Below are 19,187 nucleotides of genomic sequence, written 5' to 3' on the forward strand. Positions count from 1 at the left end.
TCATCGTTAGATAATATAATAATATAAACAAACAAATTTTTAACTAAGTACGAAATTTTTAAAGTTTTTCTTCTTCTTCTTTTAAAGCTATTATAATAAATAATAACAATAATTATTATTATTATTATTATTAAATATTTTTATTGTTGTTGTTTTTGTTTTGGTTGTTGTTGTTGTTGTTTGTGTTTCTGCTTTTTTTCTTTTTGTCGTCTTCATTCTTCGTAAAATCTCTTCGTCATTTCATTTTTTTTTTGTCTTTCTCTTACGAAACAAAATTGAAACTATCGAAAGAAAGAGAGAGAGGGAGAGGGAGAAAGAGAGAGAGAGAGAGAGAGAGAGAAAGAGAAAGAGAGAGATAGAAAACTTCATACATCAACGATCGTTAATGATTGTCTCCAATTGATTGCGATCGATTCGACGATTAAAAAAAAAAAAAAAAAATTTTCTTTTTTTTTTCTCTTTCGCTCAATCGAAACCTTTCGAAATCGAAAAACGAGAGAGAGAGAGAGAGAGAGTGAGAGAGAGAGAGAGAAAACATTCAAACAATATATAAAGGAGAAAAATTAATAAATAAATATTTGTTCGTGATTCGTCAAAACGAAATCGACAAACATGTTTATGGGTCCGATTGCCGAAAGGGAAAGTTGTGCCGTGTCCGACCATATCAAATTCGGACCGAAAACGACGGCTAAATTTGATGACGTCATCTTATTTAAATCGCAACGGTCCATTACCTAAAAAAAAAATGTTAGTAATAATCATAATAATAATAATAATGGTATCAAAATAAAATACGTATTATCGCCACATCATCCTCGTCATCCTCATTATTTCAAATACCTAAACTATCGATAGCGAGTAACGATTACGTATTTAACTCATTATTATTATTATTATTATTTAAAGTAAATAACGTAAACATTACCTTGGCTAAAAATTGAACTATATACTTCAAAATATGATAATTATCCTCGGGTAATTTTTCTCTTATCAGTATCGTGACGTGTCTTAATCTTTCATCTTTGGATATACATTGAAATTGAGTTATTTCCTCGAATAAATCGTACGTCATAAGCGGCTCTTCTAATTCCCTAAAAAAAGGAAAAAAAAAAGATGATGAAAAAATTTTCCTTCCTTTCTTTTTAAATCATTATGAAAATAATAATGATAATAGCATTTACCTTAGGAATGTTTTGAGTAAAACAGCAGCTAAATGTACGTCCCCTTTAAAATCAACTTCTTGTCCTTGATTTAATTTATTTTGATATTCTCGCAAGAGTGAAATGTTAGCAGAACGCCGGAAAATCCCTTCGGTTTCCAAAGCTAAAAGAAAATGTTAAATTATCAGGTGATAATCAGGTGAATGAATGAATGAATTTGTCGTCGTCGTCGTACCATCAGGTTGACATAAAAATCTCACGCATTGACTTATGACGGGCGGTATGACTTCTCCATCGTTGTTGTCTTTTATGAATTGTAGCGAAACTCCAAATTGTTGCGTGGGAAGTGGAGCGTGAAATTTTGAATCTCCGATATCTTTTTCAGGTGGCGGCAACGGTTTTTTAGATTTTTTCGATATAAGTTCGTCGTGTCTTAAAAGAAAATTATTATAATCGTTAGCACGTCACTTTTACGTCACTCTCACGTGCAAACAATAAACATAATAAAAAAGAAAAATGATTACTCAATGACTGGTTGAGGTATTGAAAGCTGATATGGTAATTCTACTAAATTATGAAGTTCTTGAAGACTATTTACATACATAACTTTCCTCCCGAATTTCGCGCTGGAAAAAACAAAATAATAATAATAATAATAATAATCATGAAGAGTTCCATGAATTATTTACATGGTTGCCGCTCGAATTCATGCTCACCTGATAACAGCTCTAAAAACTTGCCAAACTAATCGAATAAAATTCGTAGGATGAACTAAATAAAGCGCTTTTAAATTTTTTTTATATTTTCTGTCGAAAGCTCTGTAAGCTTGCCAAAGCCATGACAGAGTCGGTTTATTACGACTATTTAAACCATAGTGAAGATAGACTAGACTGTAATCTTGTTCTACATATTTGTCCAATGTAAACATTAGATACCTAAAAAAAAAAAAAAAAACCAAGTTTACATTTTGTTTACACAGAATAAAAAGTAATAATATTGTTGTTATTATTATTATTACTAATATTTGTTTAATAAATATTTGATAAATTATACATTTTACACATTTAGACGATTTGATACACACACTGAAAAAATGATTGATTGTAATTCGAATATGAATCGAATCGAAACGAAAAACAAATAATAATAATAATAATAATAATTGTAAAAATAAATTTAATTAATGAGTCAAAAATCAAACATGATGAATATATTAAAATGTTATGAACGATAAAATTCTCAGAATAATTATTGTAAATGTTTGCTAGTGAAAAATAATTTTGTCGAGAAAAATAAAATGAGAAAATTATTTTACAATATCGATTATTAATTAAAATTTCAAAACAATTTTAAAACTCACTTAAGTAGCCTTTGGTGATTGAGTTCTTTATTACTAGGTAACTTGCATGCAGACACAACAATAACTTTCCTTCCATAAGGATCATCTCCTGCAACTTCGACAATACCATATTTTTCAATGTCGCTAAAATCTTCATCGCTTAAATCCTCTTCGTCGTTTTTAACATTATATTGTAATGAATCGAGACCACCGTCAAGCAACTAAAATGGAAAATCAAATTTTCAATTGAATTTTTAAATTCATCAAGCAAATAAATTGTTTTGCAGAATAAAATTTATAATATTTAATTACTTAAAATAATAATAATCATAAATAAATGGTTACTACAATTTGAAAAACATTTTAATACATACCGTGGGAGCATTTACTAATTCGGCCTCAAAATTTTCTTCAATAGTTCCATCGGATACAGGAGACTCTAAAAAATCTTGATCTAAATCATTTATAGGTCCTTTTAAATCTGCTGTAATTAGAGTTAAAAGAAAAAAAAAAAACAATTTAAAAAAATGAGCAAATTAAAAAACTGGTTCACTTTCACTACTACATTAATAATAATAATAATAATAATAATAAATTAACTTCTCACCATTTCCAACTGTAGCAACCAATTCTGTGTCATCAAACTCCAAATTGGGTTCATAATCGTGATAATCTGACAAACTCGGATAAGGATCTTCTGGTTCGTGACCTCCAACACCGAAAAAGTAAGAAAGAAAACCAAAATAACAATTCATGCCATTGAAATAATAATAATCGAGTTTTATCGAGATCCCTCCTATGAGGATATTTTAAAATGTATAAAATTCCCATTGTCAATGTGAAACACAAAAAAAAAAAAAAAAAAAAAAATTATTCCATGGAACAATACTTTCACTTACACTATTTACTTTTTTCTCCTTCTTTACTATTATTATTATTATTATTATTTAATTTAATGTTTTGTATCGTTTATGAATAAAATATTTTTCTTTTTTTTTATATTATTATAATAACCATCATGCCGAGACAAAACATTACACTTTAATAATTGCCATCATCATAACATTATTAATGCAATAAAAAGTAGTTAAAAAGTGTAACAGAAATCATTACCACAATTTCTCACATTAGAGAAAATTATTTTTTTAATTAAAATTTTTTATAAAAAAAAAAAAAAAAAAAAAAGAAAAATGGGTAACAATACAAACAATAAATGACAAACAATGTTGACATTAAAAATAAAAACCCCCGCCCCCAGAATTTTCATATTTTTTTTTTTCCTTTTTAATGACATAAATTATTACAATAATAAATTTGAAAAATATGTTTTGATTCAATTTAACAATTAAATTAATATTTGATTATTATTATTATCAATTAGAAAGGGGAAAAAACTAAAATCTCAAATAAAAAACGAAATGTAAAAAACGCAAAAAAAAAAAAAAAAAAAAAAAAAAAAAACGCAGCAGACATTTTTCCTTTCCGTTTGATAATTGGATAATATATATATATAAAACTTACCTCCTACCAGAGCATTTGATAAAGGTTTTAAATTAGGTTGACAATCTGTTTCCATATTCATGTTAAAATATTTAACATCTGCGATTCATAATTCATTCTTGTTATCAAACTGTGGCAACACCTACTAAAATTATTTTATTCCCGATATTCACAAGTTAAAAATTATTAATACTCCCACTAACAATATATATATATACGTAGATGTATTGTTACTCGTTTGACTGTTTAGATGTGACTGCTCAACTGCTTCGAGAGTCAACACTAGCGACAGCCCCCGCTCAATTTATTAAATGCATTCAATTAATTATATTTACCTTATGTTATCGTCAATTATTTTATATTTTTTTTTTTTTCCTCCGCTAAAATTTAAATTTTAACCGTTACTCGTTCTTCTTTCTCGCGATTTTCAAAATTTATATATTTCACCCTTTGTGCAATTTTTAACTTGAAAATAATTTTAAAAAAATGTCTCCTTTTTAATTTTTTAAATGCGAAACCCTAATAAAATAACTTACTAAAAAAAAAAATTAATTTATCTATATAAATTTTAAACGTGAGTTTAATTTCTGTTATGTTTTCAAAATTTAGTAATTTTGGCTTAACGGTTTGTTTTATTATTAGACTATGATTTACGAAAAAAAAAAAAAAAGAAATAAAATTTTCAATGAATTATCATTATTGATAAAAAAAAAAAAAAAAACGTTAGTCTATAAATATTTCCCATTACTACAAACAATTTTAATAAATTTTTTAAGAATTACTTTTTTAATTTAACTTTCGAACCCCCCGCCTCCGCCCCCACCCCCCGTTTAAAGGTATTTCCGTTAATTTTATTATCATCGATTTTAAATTTTCCGCCATTTTGAATGAATAGTAAATATTTATTCCCTTAAAATCGAATATTATTACTCAATAATAATAATAATAATAATAATAACAATAAATAAAAAATTCATTTTTTCACCCTCTCTTCCTCCCCCCACCCCCCCCAAAAAAAAGAAAAAAAATTTACTATTAAAAAACTTTTCTTTATTGTCTTTCTTTTCCATTCTGCTTTACAATATACCTGTACAAACACATATACCTGTACAAAAATTGTTTCTTGATTTAATAAACATTCCAGAAAGAAAAACATTTAATTCAAACGAGGGTTAAATATTAACCCCGTTGATTACAATAATAATTTTATTGATAAGATTTTCCAATTTTCCACTTTTCCTTCGTTAACTTCCGTCGTTCATTTTTCTTTTCTTTTTAAATTTTCCTTTTTTTTCTTTAAAACTATCAATCTTTCTCTTTCTTATTTCCCGTTTCTTTTTCTGTCTATCTATTTTTCTTTTTGCCGCTTTTTCCGGATTTATAACGAACTGAAAAGAATCAAAAAAAAAAAAAAATTTTTTAAACTCTTTATTTTTCCGGGGGCGGGGGGGGGGAGACGAGACGAGAGTAAATCTTTTCGATTATACCTCTTGTGCTATTTTATTTTTCCTCTCCGTTCTTTTTTCTGCCAATTTGGCATTTATTTTAATGACTTCTTTCGAATACGTTTCCATTCCAACTTTCTTTTTAAATATTCCGCAAACTTCGACGACCAAAGATTTCATCGGATGATTTTCACCCCCCTGCTGTACTATTTCTCTTTCTCTTATTATCGGTGCCATCATGTGATATAAAACGGATTTGAGAGTCGATTTGGGTAAACACATGGCGACGGCACCCAACCAATTGAAAACCGTCATTCTCTATAAAAAAAAAATTTTCATTTTTTTTTTTCTTTGACCTTTGACCTAGTTAAATTTTCCATTTTTTTAAAAAATCAATTTATTTACCAATATTTTACTCGATGGATTTTGCGAAAGTTCCAAATTGACGATTCTTCTCATTCTTTTTATCATCCACAATAGCGAAAGTTTTGGCTTTTCCACGTCGTCGTCTTCCTCCTCGTCGCTATCATCATCATCATCATCATCGCCGGCATCTTCTTCGTCGTCGTTCTCAACTTTTCCATTTAAATTTTTCTTATTTTTTTTAGGTTTTTCCATTACACCGCTTAAAACTCTTGCCAAATAAACTAAATTTTTAACGTTCTGAAAAAAAAAAAAAAAAGAAAAATTATTAACAATCGAACAAAAGGGCGGGACGGGGGCAGGACGGAGGCGGGGCAAGGGGAGGAGGTAAATTTGCCACACCTGATCTAAAAATTCTTGAGTTATTTCAATCCCCGGTATGAATTGCGAACAATGATCCAATATTAAACTTTTGATTCGTCTGTGAAGAGTTTTAGGTTCCAAAAATGAAAGTTTTTGACTACTGCTACTCGTTTTACCATTTAATACGGCTGCGACGTCGTTGGGATCGCAAGAATTGAATACGTAACCGAGAAATTGAGATGCTGCGAGACGTATCCATTCGTGAGCGTGACAAAGTAAATTTTGAGCCGTTTCTAACGAAAAAAAATTTAAATGTATCAGGTGCACAGAAGAAAAAAAATTTCAACCTCCTTGGTGCGTTTGTAAAAACACACACACACACGCACCAGTCAAAAAATGTATGTTTTCCTGATATTTATCCGACGTGAGAAAATCCGGTACGTTCGAACATATTTTTATGACGAGTTGCATGACTTGAAAAAAATGATGATCTTCATCTCTGTTTTCCGCCGCGTTCTCTCGAACCAATTTGACAAATTTTCCGGGTCTCGAATCTCCGACGAATTGACTTTGTATTATCGGCAGCAAAACCGGAAGTCGACTTTCGAATTCTTCTTTTTCGATCGATGCAAATATTCCAGAGATTTGTGCTGCCAACCGTCTGAGAGTTAACTAATCGGCAGCAACAACAGAAAAAAAATTAATAATAATAATAATAATTCGAACGCGATATCTATCAATCGTGACGATGTAGTAGTGTTGACGTCATCATCACCTTTTTTTCTTTGAAATAAATCATGAGAACATCGAATAATTGATCTCTGTGACCTTTATCCAATCTCGTTAGCATGGCTTTGATCAAACCCGATATTATTTTTTTACAATTTACGCTGTCGTCATTTATTAAACTCGCTCCTAACGTGAGCAAAAACACTCCGCTCAATTCTTCCAATTTTTCCTGCAAAATAATAATAATAATAATAAAAATGTAGACATTTACGCAGATGCAGAAGACGAAGAAAAAAGAAAAACTTTTTACTACTACTACTTACGATTGGAAAATGTCCAATGATACTTTTTATCATTTCCAAACTCGATTGTCTTCCACTTTCCGTGTCGTAATTCAATTGCGACGTGAAAAAACCTATGAATTCTTCGACTTTCGATTTTAACGGATATTCCATGATGTAATGAAAAACGCATTGTCGGGCTTGTTGTCTCACGTGTGAATGATCCGAAGTTATCGACAAACTCGCGACTTTGTTCATCAATTCGTGCAATTCCGGACTGTTTAATTTTTTTTTCAATATCGTTCTGAGTAGGGAAAACGCGGTCGCTTGCCGCGTCGTGTCGTATATGTCTTGTTCCGTGTACAATAAGAGAATTTTCAATTGTTCACTCGTGATACCGTGATAATTCGTTTCTCGTATCAGCGTGCTCACGGTCTGAAAAACCATTATACAAAAATAATTCACAATCGCCATATTTGATTTTTTTTTTTGCCTTCTTTTACAAAAAAAAAAAAAAAAAATTTACCTTAAACGTCGCTAAAACAAGATCGAAATTGTTTCCTTTCGACAAACCCGCAGCAGCGTATTTGTGCAACGTCGTAAACAAACAATCCGTTATTTTTTTAACGTTCTCTCTCAAACTCGGAAGATTGTATTTGATGAATTTCGACAGGCATTGTACGGCGAGGGTGGATACCTTAAAATGACATCGCGCACCGATATTAGCATAAATAAATAAATAAATAAATAATTTGATAAACAAAAAACACGTGTCACCATCTTACTTTAACTTGTTGCGAATCCAGAGAGTTGACGAGAATGGGAGCGATGGGATCGAGATAACATCTTAAATCCCGATCGCAATTTTTCAATTTTTCTTTTTTCATTATGACGTATAAAAGACCGAATCCGAATTCTACGATTATATGAGCGTTGGATTTCGTACCTTTTTTTACGGGATTGCTTAGCGTTCCCAATCTGTTTTTCGGTTCCGGCGGTATAATATAACAATCCGTTTTCTCCTGAAAAATAACAATAATAACAAACGATTAATTTTAAAATTTCCTTTCCCCCCTCCCCCCCTCCCCCCCAGGAATTTTCTTCTTTCTCACTTTGTAATTTTTTTCCTTCGAGAGTTCAACGGTCATTTTAGGCGGCAATAATTGCGGAATGCTTTCCGACGTCGTACCGTAAATGTAAATAAATAAATTTTCGAATGATATGTATTGATTGGCCGAGAGACCCAGAGTCACTTGTCTTAAATATTCCCTACACTTGACTAGGTTTTTATGAGTGTACGAAGTTTGAAGTACCTGGAAAAAAAAAAGGTACGGAAATCGTATTCATTTATCGTGTGGAATAATCAACCTTAAAATTAAAGGATCGCTCACGTCTTTAACGGGTAAAATTAAATCCGTCAAACATTTTTCCGTAATGCATTGAGCGATGAGATTAATTAAATGATAACTTTTAGTTGATTTCGCTTCCTTATGTTTAGCTTGTATTTTGATGACTTCTTTTTCTTCGCTCAAAGCTTCGAACAAATCCGATTTGCAAGCCTAGAAAAAAAAAAAAAACACCCCCCATTTAAAGGAAAAAGTTTTTCGGAAAAATTTTTCCGGAACACATTTTCGGAAAATTTTTCAGACTCACGTCCAACAATATGGGTAAATTTTCATCGATGTCACCGGGTTTTAACAAACCGTGAATGTGAAGAATGACCGCGTGCATCGTGTAAACCGACACGTGCAAGTGAAATCCTTTTTTCAATGACGTAGACATTTCTTCCAACAGCAAATGCAAATATTTCGGACCGAGAGTAAAAAGTATTTGCTGTAGCGTTTCTCTCGTTACCCGACGCACGCTCTCTATACGTGATTTTAGATACGTGCAAAGCATCATAAAAATACTGAAAAAAAAATTCTTTTTAACGAATACGACGATTTCCCCCCCACCCCCCCCCAAAAAAAAAATTAACGTACCCCGGCAACTGACGATCGAGTATTCTTTCCGGTAATTTTTGTAATAATTTCACCAACGTGACCGCGATCGGAATTTTAAGCAAATCTTCTTCTTCTCTATCCGCGCTGACATTTTTGTAATTGAGTTTATGAGTGCTTTCAACTCGCGTTTTCCTCGTCAAAATTTTATACAATTGATTTAAAAGGGATCCCGCTATGGCTTTTTCAACTTTCAAAGCAGCGAACGGTTTAAGAATTTCCTAAAATAAAAACAAACAAATAAATAAATAAATAAAAGGTTTTAAATCATTTGACGCCCGCAAAAACTCACGATTTTTTCTATGGCAAGTTTATTTTCCTCTTGTTTTTGTACATTTTCTTCTTGGGATTCATCAACTTCCTCCGATTCCTTTTCCAAAACTTCCACCAATTCTTCAACCAATTCTTTAGATTTTTCCCGAGTTTTATTTTTTTTTTTATTCTTCATCGATTTCCCATTTTCCACATTTTCCGATTCGTTCGTTATATTCTTTATTTCGACTTCATCAACATCTTTATTCTCGCCGTTTGAGTCGTTTGGTTTTAAATTTTCTTTTGATTCCTTTTCTGATGAATCATCATTAGAGGTTTTTTCTTCTTCTTCTTCTTCTTCCTTAGGAGTTGCATCCACATCCATAACTTTTAGCAAATGATTTTTAGCAAATAATTTTAGTAATAGAAAAAAAAAAAAAAAAAATCTAATTTTCGTAAATATGAAATCACTCCATTACCTTCATTTTTCCTGTTTTTCATCGAGTTGCTGTTGTTGTTGGACTCACTTGCTGGAGAACTGGAAATATCAAAATGAAAAGCGTCCAAAATTGCAATAACGGTTCTCGTGAGCTGTTTTTGAAATTCGAGTTTTCCATGAAGTTTCGTCAAATAAAATCGAAGAACCATTTGATAATGATGCCACGGAAGAAACCTACAAACGGTAGCCACAGCCTGAAATATATATTTAATTATTATTATCACGTGATTATTAAAAAAAAAAAAAAAAAAAAAAAAAAAGAAAATCATCATTGTGAAAAACTGACTTCGATCGCGGAGTCGATCAAACTGTTTTTTCCCGCGTATTTCGAACAAGCCAGATATCGAGTTGCAAGCGGTAAAATAAATTGTAGTAGAGTTCTTGTGGATAATGACTTTTCCAACGTTTTTGCCGTATTGGAAAATCTACAAAAATATATGTAAAATTTAATAAACAACGTGTCGAAAAAATTATTTTTGTAAATGATAATAATTTACTTTTGTAGCGCTTTCAATCTCCTGTAAATTTGCAAATGCTGTGCGTTTTCGAAAAAATCAACTTCCGGATCGAGTTTGTTGGTCAAAATGGACAAATCTCTAAGTACCGGATGTAAGTCGCCGCATTCTCGAGCCTGAAAAATTTATCGATTCGCACGTGAATATGTATATCGATACATTTGAATGCGTATCGCGGTAGAAATCGACTTACCATGACACCCAACAGCGAAATCGATAAACCCTGAACGTTTTCGTTTTCGGATACGATCCCCTTTTTGACTAAAAATAAAATGCTTTCCAACCAATGTTGTTTTAATAAACCTTTTCCTTTTAAGAAATAAGCAATCTTGGGACAAATTTCTTTCAAATAAAACGAAGCGTTATCCCGCAGCGAAATATCTTGTTCCTGATGAGTAAAAAATCGTATTTATTATCGATTAATCGAATCGAATCGATTATCGGGATCGATTTCGACTTACGCATCGAACGAAATAAAAACTGTTGTGCAACACAATGAATGCCAAATCCGTATTTAAATTTTTTTCGAGAGTCAAAGTTTTAATTTTCTTATACGCTTCCAACCTCCTATCGAAATCCGGTTGATCGACACGTTTTGCATCCCACGAATTGAGATCCGAAATTAAAGTGAAAACTTGATGGATTTCCGGACAACGTTTTTCTATCGTTCCAATCAAATTGATTAAAATGACGCGAGCTTGCTTTAATTCTACGATTCCGAAAAGGGGAGCGAGTTGACTGAAATAATAATAATAATAATAATAATTATTTGTATCTTTAATTTTAAAAAAAAGTAACCATGCGGTCACTCACCGCAAATATCCCGAAGGATTTACTACAACGTTTGCGAGATTTTCCAAAGTTGTCACCATGTTGATCAATACATCGTCCTCTTCGTTCGCGTACGTTTTACGCGTGCTCAGTAATTTGATGAGTATATTCATGAGAGCATCGCCGTGTTCCGTCGATGTCGCCATTTCTGAAATTCTCGAAAGGACCGTCATTTGTCCTTTGCCGAACGTCGACAAATCCGATTTTTCCAATTTTCTTCTCAAATACGTCAATATCATTCCGACATGTGGAAAAAGAATTTTCGAACCGTAATTCAGTTCTTCTTTCACTAAAAGAAAAATTTTTTTTAAAAAAAAAGTTACGCTTAAAATTATTATTATTATTATTATTTTTTTTACTTACGAGTTAATTTCGAAATTTTATCTTCTTCCACAGGTAGTATAAAATCGACTTCAATAGGAGTATAATTTTCTTCTTGTTCGTCGTCATCATCATTTGGGGTGTTTTCCTGAAGCGTCAAAAGATTTTCAAGCATTGAAGAAATGCAGGAAGTCACAGAATTTTCCGCTTTTTCATTTATGAGCAATTTCATCGTAACCGACAAAGGAGTCATTTTTTCTTTCTCGTCATTATAACGAGCAAGTAATTTAAAATACCTGAAATCGATGAAATACATATAAATTTACATTTCGAATGAAATTTTTCGCACGTTTAAATTAAATTAAAATTACCTCGGGTTTTTAGACCAAACGGAAAACAATCTTAAAAGACCCGCAGAACCGTGAATCCCTTCGATCGATAATTTAGACAAATTCGGCCAAACGAATACGTTAAATATCGCATTTATATCGTCTTCCCTCCATGGGAAATCTTGAAATCGATCGAAAAATTTTATTACGAAATCGATGCAAGTCGTTTTTAAATTTTTCAACGATGAAAAATATCCACTGTAAACTTGATCCCTGTAAAAAATAAATAGAAAAACTTTGTAAAGTTATTAAAAAAAAAACCCTGGATGGTAATTTTCAAAAATAAATAACCTTTTCGCGTATATTCCACAGACGTAAGATCCGACCGAAAGGACAACTTTCAAAATGTATCTTTGTAAAGAATCAATCATCAAACCGCCGAAACTATTCAAAACAACTTCTGCAAGGTTCACGGTGCTTAAAAGTTTTTTTAAAAGCGGTACTTTTTTCAAATCGACAGAATTTATTATTTTCCCAAAATCAAAAACATCGGCTAAAAAATAAAAAATAAAAAAAAAAATACATTTGATCATTTCAAAATGGCCGCTGCAATTCTCCAAACGACAAATTTAAAAAAAAGGTTTTATCAAGTTTACAAGAGCGTACTCGAGCAGTAAACATTCCATCTTTTAAACGCCATTTTTAAAAATATTTCTTTTTCAGACTGAGAAATCCCCGATAGAAATCTTAAAATTATCGATCTTCTGAGTGCGTTCGCCGAACTTTTATTCCCTCTCGACGTTGAACTCAAATATAACATTTTGCTGTATAATATCCTGTAGAGTAAATTAGGAAAAAAAAAAAAAAAATTTGTCACGAGTCTAAAGTTTAAAGAAAATCATTTGAAAAAGTAGTAGTCAATGTTACGACCTCATAACTATCGGCATGAGTTCTTCTCTGTGCACATCCTTCACGCCTCCAGATTCGGCATCAACTTGAAAATGAACGAGTTCATCTTTAAATTTACCATCGTCGATCAGATTCGATAAATTTTGCTTGTACGGAACCATGTAACTGTATTTGTACTTAAATAAACACTCCAAAGCTTTTTTTTGTATTTCCGCATCTTTGTACACGAGCAACGACAAGTAGGAATCCCGAACTTCCGGTTCTTTAAAACAATGTTTGGGATTTTTAAATTTGGACAGTAAAGTCAATTGAGCGATGGCACACCTTAAAAATTATTATAAAAATTTCAATGTTAGCGTGTAATTTAATTTTTCCCGATCTAAACGATTAATTTATGGGTTACTTTATTGTATTCCCGTAGGAAGTTTTGGATTTTGAATCTTCTTCAATCACATCATCAGGCAAATCTTCTAGACTTTTTTCACTGCTCTCAGATTCATTCTTTTGTATGTTAATGGTTAAAGCACTGTCAAAACTAGTTTTCAAAACTTCATTTCTAAAAACAAATTTTTTTTTTTTTTTTTTCAGTAAAATGATCAAGTAATTAATTATAATTTTAATCATTTTCTGTAATTCGATAACAATAAACTTGAAAGTGAACTTCTCTTACTGTATAAATGGTAAGTAAATGGAAATCACATCCCTGTGTTTGGCTTCACAAATTTCTGGAAATAAATTCATTGTAGTCCATAGTAAATTCCTATAATTTTCATGATCAACTTTATTCGAAGCCCTTATAAACATTAAACTGTCCAAGAAGTAATCATCTAAAATTATACAGCAAACAAAAAAGTCATGAAAAAATAAACAAAACTTTAAATTTAAAACATTTTTATATGATTGACACCTAAAACGGGCAATTCGTAATCTTCCATCAATGCCATTCCTTTACAATAAGCCGTTGAAGTTCTCAATTGTGAAAAAAATATATCCCAAAATGTATTCACGGGCATTCCAACCGAGTAGGAAGCTATCAAATTAGACACGGGTTCCCAAATTAGTTGAAAATTATTATATAAAACTCCTAATAAGTATTTAAGTAGCACCTAAAATAAAAAAAAACAAACAAATAATTTGACAAATTATTTGATGGAAGAATTTTTTGACCTTTAAATTGCAACAATTTTTTATCAACGTCTTCAAAACTATTTTTCCCACCCCCCCCCAAAAAAAAAAACCGTTGAGATTGCAGTGGCAGGAGTTAAAAATATGTGCGCGCTAACGTTGTACGCACATGATGGACGGTACAAATGAATACAAAAATGAAACGATTATTATTTCAAGGAGCTGAATCAAAGGTTTACATTCAAGATTTTTTAGGAAAAGAAATTTTGGTGAAAGAAAGATTTAAAAAACATTACAGACATTCCGAATTAGATAGTTATTTAACGAAAGAGAGAATAAGGGCGGAATGCCGCAATATTGTCAGATGTAAACAATTAGGTAAATGAAAATGAATGTAATCATTTACAACTCAAAAATATGTACACCAAAAAAATAAAAAATAAAAAATAAAAATAGGGCGACTACGTCACACCCACACTATAAAATTTAAAATTAATTTTTATCAATTGTAATAACCATTAAAAATAATTAAACTAACCAATTTAGGTTAAGTTACTAAACCACGTGAATTTGAATTTTTTTTTTTAGGAATTAAAACTCCGACGATTTATTTCGTGGATCTTAACAAGAGAGTAATTTATTTAGAATATTTCAAGTCGAGCGTTTCCGTGAAACAGTATTTTGAAAAATTGGAAAGAGAAAATGAGTTGACAGATGATAAAATCAAAGAAGTGGCTTATTTATTAGGAAATGCCATTGCTAAAATGCATTCCAATAACATGGTACACGGAGATTTGACCCCTTCTAATTTTCTCATACAGAAAAATGAAGTGACAAATAAAAATGAGATAATAGTCATTGATTTCGGGCTGAGTCATTTAGAGGCAAGCGATGAGGATAAAGGCGTAGATTTATATCTTCTCGAAAGAGCTTTGGTCAGCATGAATGTTAACGCATCACAATTTTTCAAAGATATTTTGCAAAAATACAAAGAGACTTATAAAAAAAAAATCAATTCAGTCTTACAAAAATTTGCAGAAGTAAGATCGAGGGGAAGAAAGAGATGCATGGTTGGGTAAACCATGAGTACAAGAGTAAAATAAAATGTGATTATCAACAATTGTGCAATGACAAATTAAAGACCTCACTTTTGCAAACGGGGAGGAGAAAAAAAAAAAAAAAAAAAGTTATAAATATTTAATTTTTACCTTACCTTGTGATTTTCCTCTTCCACAGAACTCAGTAATTCAAATTTAAGCCTATCCAATATCATTAATTTATTTCTATAATCGTTCACAGTCAAAGGCACAAATTCGGCATCCGATGCATCTTGAAGTGCTTTCATCATTAATTTCGACGGTTTTTCTTTAAATTCTTCTAATTTTTGCAATGAATTAACTGCTAATAATCTTGAATTCGTTTGTGATGATAATAACCATTCTTGTATTGTTTTATTTAATTCTTCGAGACAATTTCCAGAAAACGTGTAACCATTTTGCAATGTCAAAAATAAATTGAAAGCTTTAAGTGCCAAAATCGATTTATCAGTCTTTAAAGTCTTGAGCATTTTTTCAACGAAGAAATCGGAATTTAAGTCGCTCAAGTCTGTGATTTTATTTTTAAAATGCAAAAGTGTTTTCAAAGCCACACAAATGGTAAATAATAATATTTTTTTTTTGTTTTCTTCTTCTTCTGACGATATTAATAACTCAAGTAATTTATTTATAACTTTCACGACAGTGTTTATGCATTGTGAATGATCTACCGGTTCAAAATGTCTCAACAGTATTAACGAGCACAAAATATTTTTTAATTCTTCATTTTTTTCTAAAAAATTATTCAACAATTCAATTGTAACATTGAATATATGCATTGTCTCTCCATGTAACGCCAGTGGATAAACAGTATAATCATCAAATTTTTGATTTGTTTTCTTTGCAATTTTTTCCACAATGATTTTTGTTAAAGTGTTTAAAAATTCAATCGAATTAACTTTGGCAAAACTTTTAAGCGCTTTCGGAAGAATGGTTCCTTCAAATCCAGAAGATTCCGATGTTTCAGAAATGAAATATATTAGTGTATCCATGTTGTTTATTAGCATAACCTATAAATTTAAAACAACTTTCGAAGAATTCATTTCAAAAAAAACAAATGAAAATTTATCAAAATACAATTTACCTTTTCTATAATTTTACTAGCTAATTCTTGTGGTAATTTTATATTTTTCAATGTGAGCATTTGTGCACAAATTTCAGCTGCAATACTTTGCACTTTCATTTCTAAAGTTAAACATTTTAAAATGATTGTTGTAAACTCTGACAAATGTGTTTCGACTAAATGACTTCCTCCTTTGCAATCAAGTCCTAATTTACTGATTTTAAGCATTGATTTCAAACCTGATAATTCATTATTTTCTATTTTATTTTTTAAACTTGCCTTAAAAAAAAAAAAAAACACAATAATAATGATAAGTACCTACAGTAATTTATAATAAATTCTTAAATATATGATCCAAATTTTAAAAACTTACAATTAAAACTTTGAATAAAATTGAATGCTGAACTGGAATACAATTCCCATAAGTAGTAACTATTTGACTTGTTAGTGAAATTAATATCCTTTGTGGTATGTCATTCATCCCGAAAGAATTGAGTAAAACTGTAAATAATTCTTCTGCACAACTGTGAGTTTGTCCTTTAATACCTTTCATCATTTCGAATAATAATTGACCACAACCTTCTGCAACCTGATATTTAAATCAGTTTCATTTTTAGTTTCAAAAAATTATCTTGAAAATTACTTTTTAAAAAATTATCATGATGATAATAATACCTTAAATACTTTAATTAAATTAAAAAAATAATAACAATGTCATACTCACATCAGGCGATGTTTGAACAACATACAAAACCAATGATAATAATTTATTTTTATCTTTGACTTTTCTAGCTACAAATGAAAAACTTTGTGCAGCAAAATCTCTTACATAATCCGGATTGTTTTCGCTAAGAAGCGGAGCAAGTTCCAACAATACTATATCTAAATTTTTTACCTGAATAATAACAAAAAAATCTTTATATTGTAATTTTAAAAAACAACTAACAATCATTCGCTTTGAAAATTGGATAAAAACTTACCATTTCTCTAAACAAATATTTAAATATATATGCTAAACATGTAAAAGTTGCTTCTAATATTTCAGGATTTTTAAATTTTAATAAATGTATTAATTCTTTTAAAATTTGTGGAAAATAAGGATAGAGTTCATGTCTTAAATCTTTTACTAATGCTACCATTAACCTAAAATGACAGAGGAATGATATCGATTAAAATTGACAGTTACATACCCATTTCTAACTTACATAATTTAACTCACTCTAAAACAGGCTGATAAGATAATTCATCTTGATGTCTTATATTTTTAATAAAAACATTTATAATTTTTTCTTTATTATTAAGTAGTTGGGGTAAAGTTTGAGTTTCGTATCCTATTTCACTTCTAAATTCTTTCCATTTGGCACTTAAATTTAAAACAACCCATTTTTTAATTGCCAAATGAAAATATGTGGAATTTTCCACTTCTTCTTCTTCTTCCTCATACCGATGAGGAACTCGATGAAATACATCAATGTTAACATTTGAAATCCTTTCGGAAAATGGTATAAACTAAAAAAATAAAATCAATTTATGGTTATCGTACTCACACACACACACACACACGTGGAATAATTTTCCATCCATTAATTCGTTATTAATAAAATGTTATTAAAAAAAAATTAACGAAATTAATAAAATACTCAACCTTAAACCTATTACCACTCTTCCTACTATTTTTATCCATTTTATAAGCTACAAAAAAAAAAAATTAATTATTAACTACATAGATTTATCAAATACATTGTTTAGACATGGCTAACTACTAAACAACGTGGAAGCAGAAAATAATTCAAATAATTTCGTTTTATGTATTTCAATTACAACAAATTTAACTTTAATAATTTTTTTTTTTTCTATTCTCGACGAAATAAGAAAATATTACATAAAAAGTTTACATTTCGAATCAATAACCATACTAAAATAATAATAATAATAAATTTAATACTAATTTACGAATAATATCTTAAAACTTATCATAGCATCAACCTACTTACTTAATCCTTCATCATCAATATTATTTTTTTTGTTTAAAATTTAATAAAGGATATTTAAAATTTTCTTTCCTTTTTACTAAAATAAATAAATACTACTTAGATATATATATAAATATATATATATATTGAAAGCGAAAAAAAAATCAATCAATCAATCAATCAATACATTGAAAAACATTCACTTTGGTTATAAAATACCTAATAATCAAGTAATTTAAAAAAAATTATTATTATTATTATCATCATCATAATCAAAATATTATTATTATTATTATTAAACCTAATCTTATTCAGAATAAAAAATTATCACAAGGAAAAAACATCATCATCATCATTTAATAATAAATTTATTAATATTATTATCATTATAAAAAATTTCCTTTTTTTTCATTTAAATGAGAAAAAGTGTTTAACAATTACAATTATGTAATGATAATAATAATAATAATAATAATAATAATAATTTAAAAAATACACGAATCGATACACATTTGTTTAAAAAAAAAAAAAAAAATTTTTAATATTGTTTAATTACATAGGAAGGCAAATCGCGGTAAAAATCATGTCGTACTCGATCCAAAAAAAAAAAAAAAAAAAAAATTACGTCATATATATTTTTTATACGGGTGAATTAAAATAATAATAATAATACAATGTGCTCCCTTTTTCCCCCACCGTAATACTGTACTCTTTTAAAAAAAAATAATTTCATTTACAAATCATATTATTTGGGGAAAAAAAAATCATCATTATTATAGATTTCTATATAAATCGATGACGTAACAGGCACACGAACACACTTATTATATATATATATTGAAAATTTTACGATTCATAATTAAAAATCCCTCTGCCCCCTCCCCCCGGAAACCCCCCCATCGTTTCTCTACCTTTTTTTATTCTTATCATCATCATCATCGTTATAATTATCGAATACGGTCATAAAAAAATAATTCATTTAATTATACAATATACATATATAAAATTAATATTCAAAAAAAAAAAAAAGAACCTTTACAATTATAATATTATTATATGCGATTTATTTAATAATAATAATAATAATAATAACTCA

General features: G+C 29.6%; 3 protein-coding genes across 3 annotated transcripts; 1 reads left to right on the plus strand and 2 right to left on the minus strand.

Annotated features, from left to right (window-relative positions):
- Window positions 1-212: 212 nt before the first annotated feature.
- On the minus strand, window positions 213-3,254 carry Phum_PHUM131520 (Rho-GTPase-activating protein, putative; the record flags this gene model as incomplete). The annotated part of the gene is made up of 10 exons (XM_002424443.1): window positions 213-261; window positions 613-734; window positions 926-1,091; window positions 1,182-1,323; window positions 1,396-1,592; window positions 1,685-1,786; window positions 1,877-2,095; window positions 2,521-2,720; window positions 2,874-2,983; window positions 3,107-3,254. The coding sequence occupies 10 exons, from the start codon at window positions 3,252-3,254 to the stop codon at window positions 213-215; spliced, it is 1,455 nt and encodes a 484-aa protein (XP_002424488.1).
- A 1,242-nt stretch (window positions 3,255-4,496) lies between these two features.
- Window positions 4,497-17,802, minus strand: Phum_PHUM131530 (uncharacterized protein; the record flags this gene model as incomplete). Its single annotated transcript, XM_002424445.1, has 38 exons — window positions 4,497-4,518; window positions 4,574-4,642; window positions 4,722-4,746; window positions 5,249-5,387; window positions 5,487-5,762; window positions 5,850-6,107; window positions 6,210-6,463; window positions 6,557-6,842; window positions 6,946-7,128; window positions 7,223-7,615; window positions 7,707-7,877; window positions 7,966-8,202; window positions 8,293-8,493; window positions 8,572-8,739; window positions 8,834-9,089; window positions 9,163-9,370; window positions 9,469-9,747; window positions 9,960-10,125; window positions 10,218-10,356; window positions 10,429-10,562; window positions 10,640-10,834; window positions 10,908-11,184; window positions 11,260-11,566; window positions 11,641-11,894; window positions 11,970-12,200; window positions 12,279-12,480; window positions 12,594-12,763; window positions 12,858-13,160; window positions 13,240-13,392; window positions 13,507-13,663; window positions 13,744-13,942; window positions 15,175-16,065; window positions 16,140-16,357; window positions 16,488-16,707; window positions 16,843-17,013; window positions 17,099-17,261; window positions 17,338-17,627; window positions 17,764-17,802. The coding sequence occupies 38 exons, from the start codon at window positions 17,800-17,802 to the stop codon at window positions 4,497-4,499; spliced, it is 8,304 nt and encodes a 2,767-aa protein (XP_002424490.1).
- Window positions 14,159-15,040, plus strand: Phum_PHUM131540 (TP53-regulating kinase, putative; the record flags this gene model as incomplete). The annotated part of the gene is made up of 2 exons (XM_002424444.1): window positions 14,159-14,339; window positions 14,550-15,040. 2 exons carry the CDS (start codon window positions 14,159-14,161, stop codon window positions 15,038-15,040), a joined length of 672 nt encoding a protein of 223 aa, XP_002424489.1.
- Window positions 17,803-19,187: the final 1,385 nt, after the last annotated feature.

This window comes from Pediculus humanus, genomic scaffold (assembly GCF_000006295.1).
Source record: "Pediculus humanus corporis 1103172107477 genomic scaffold, whole genome shotgun sequence".
NCBI lineage: Eukaryota > Metazoa > Arthropoda > Insecta > Psocodea > Pediculidae > Pediculus > Pediculus humanus.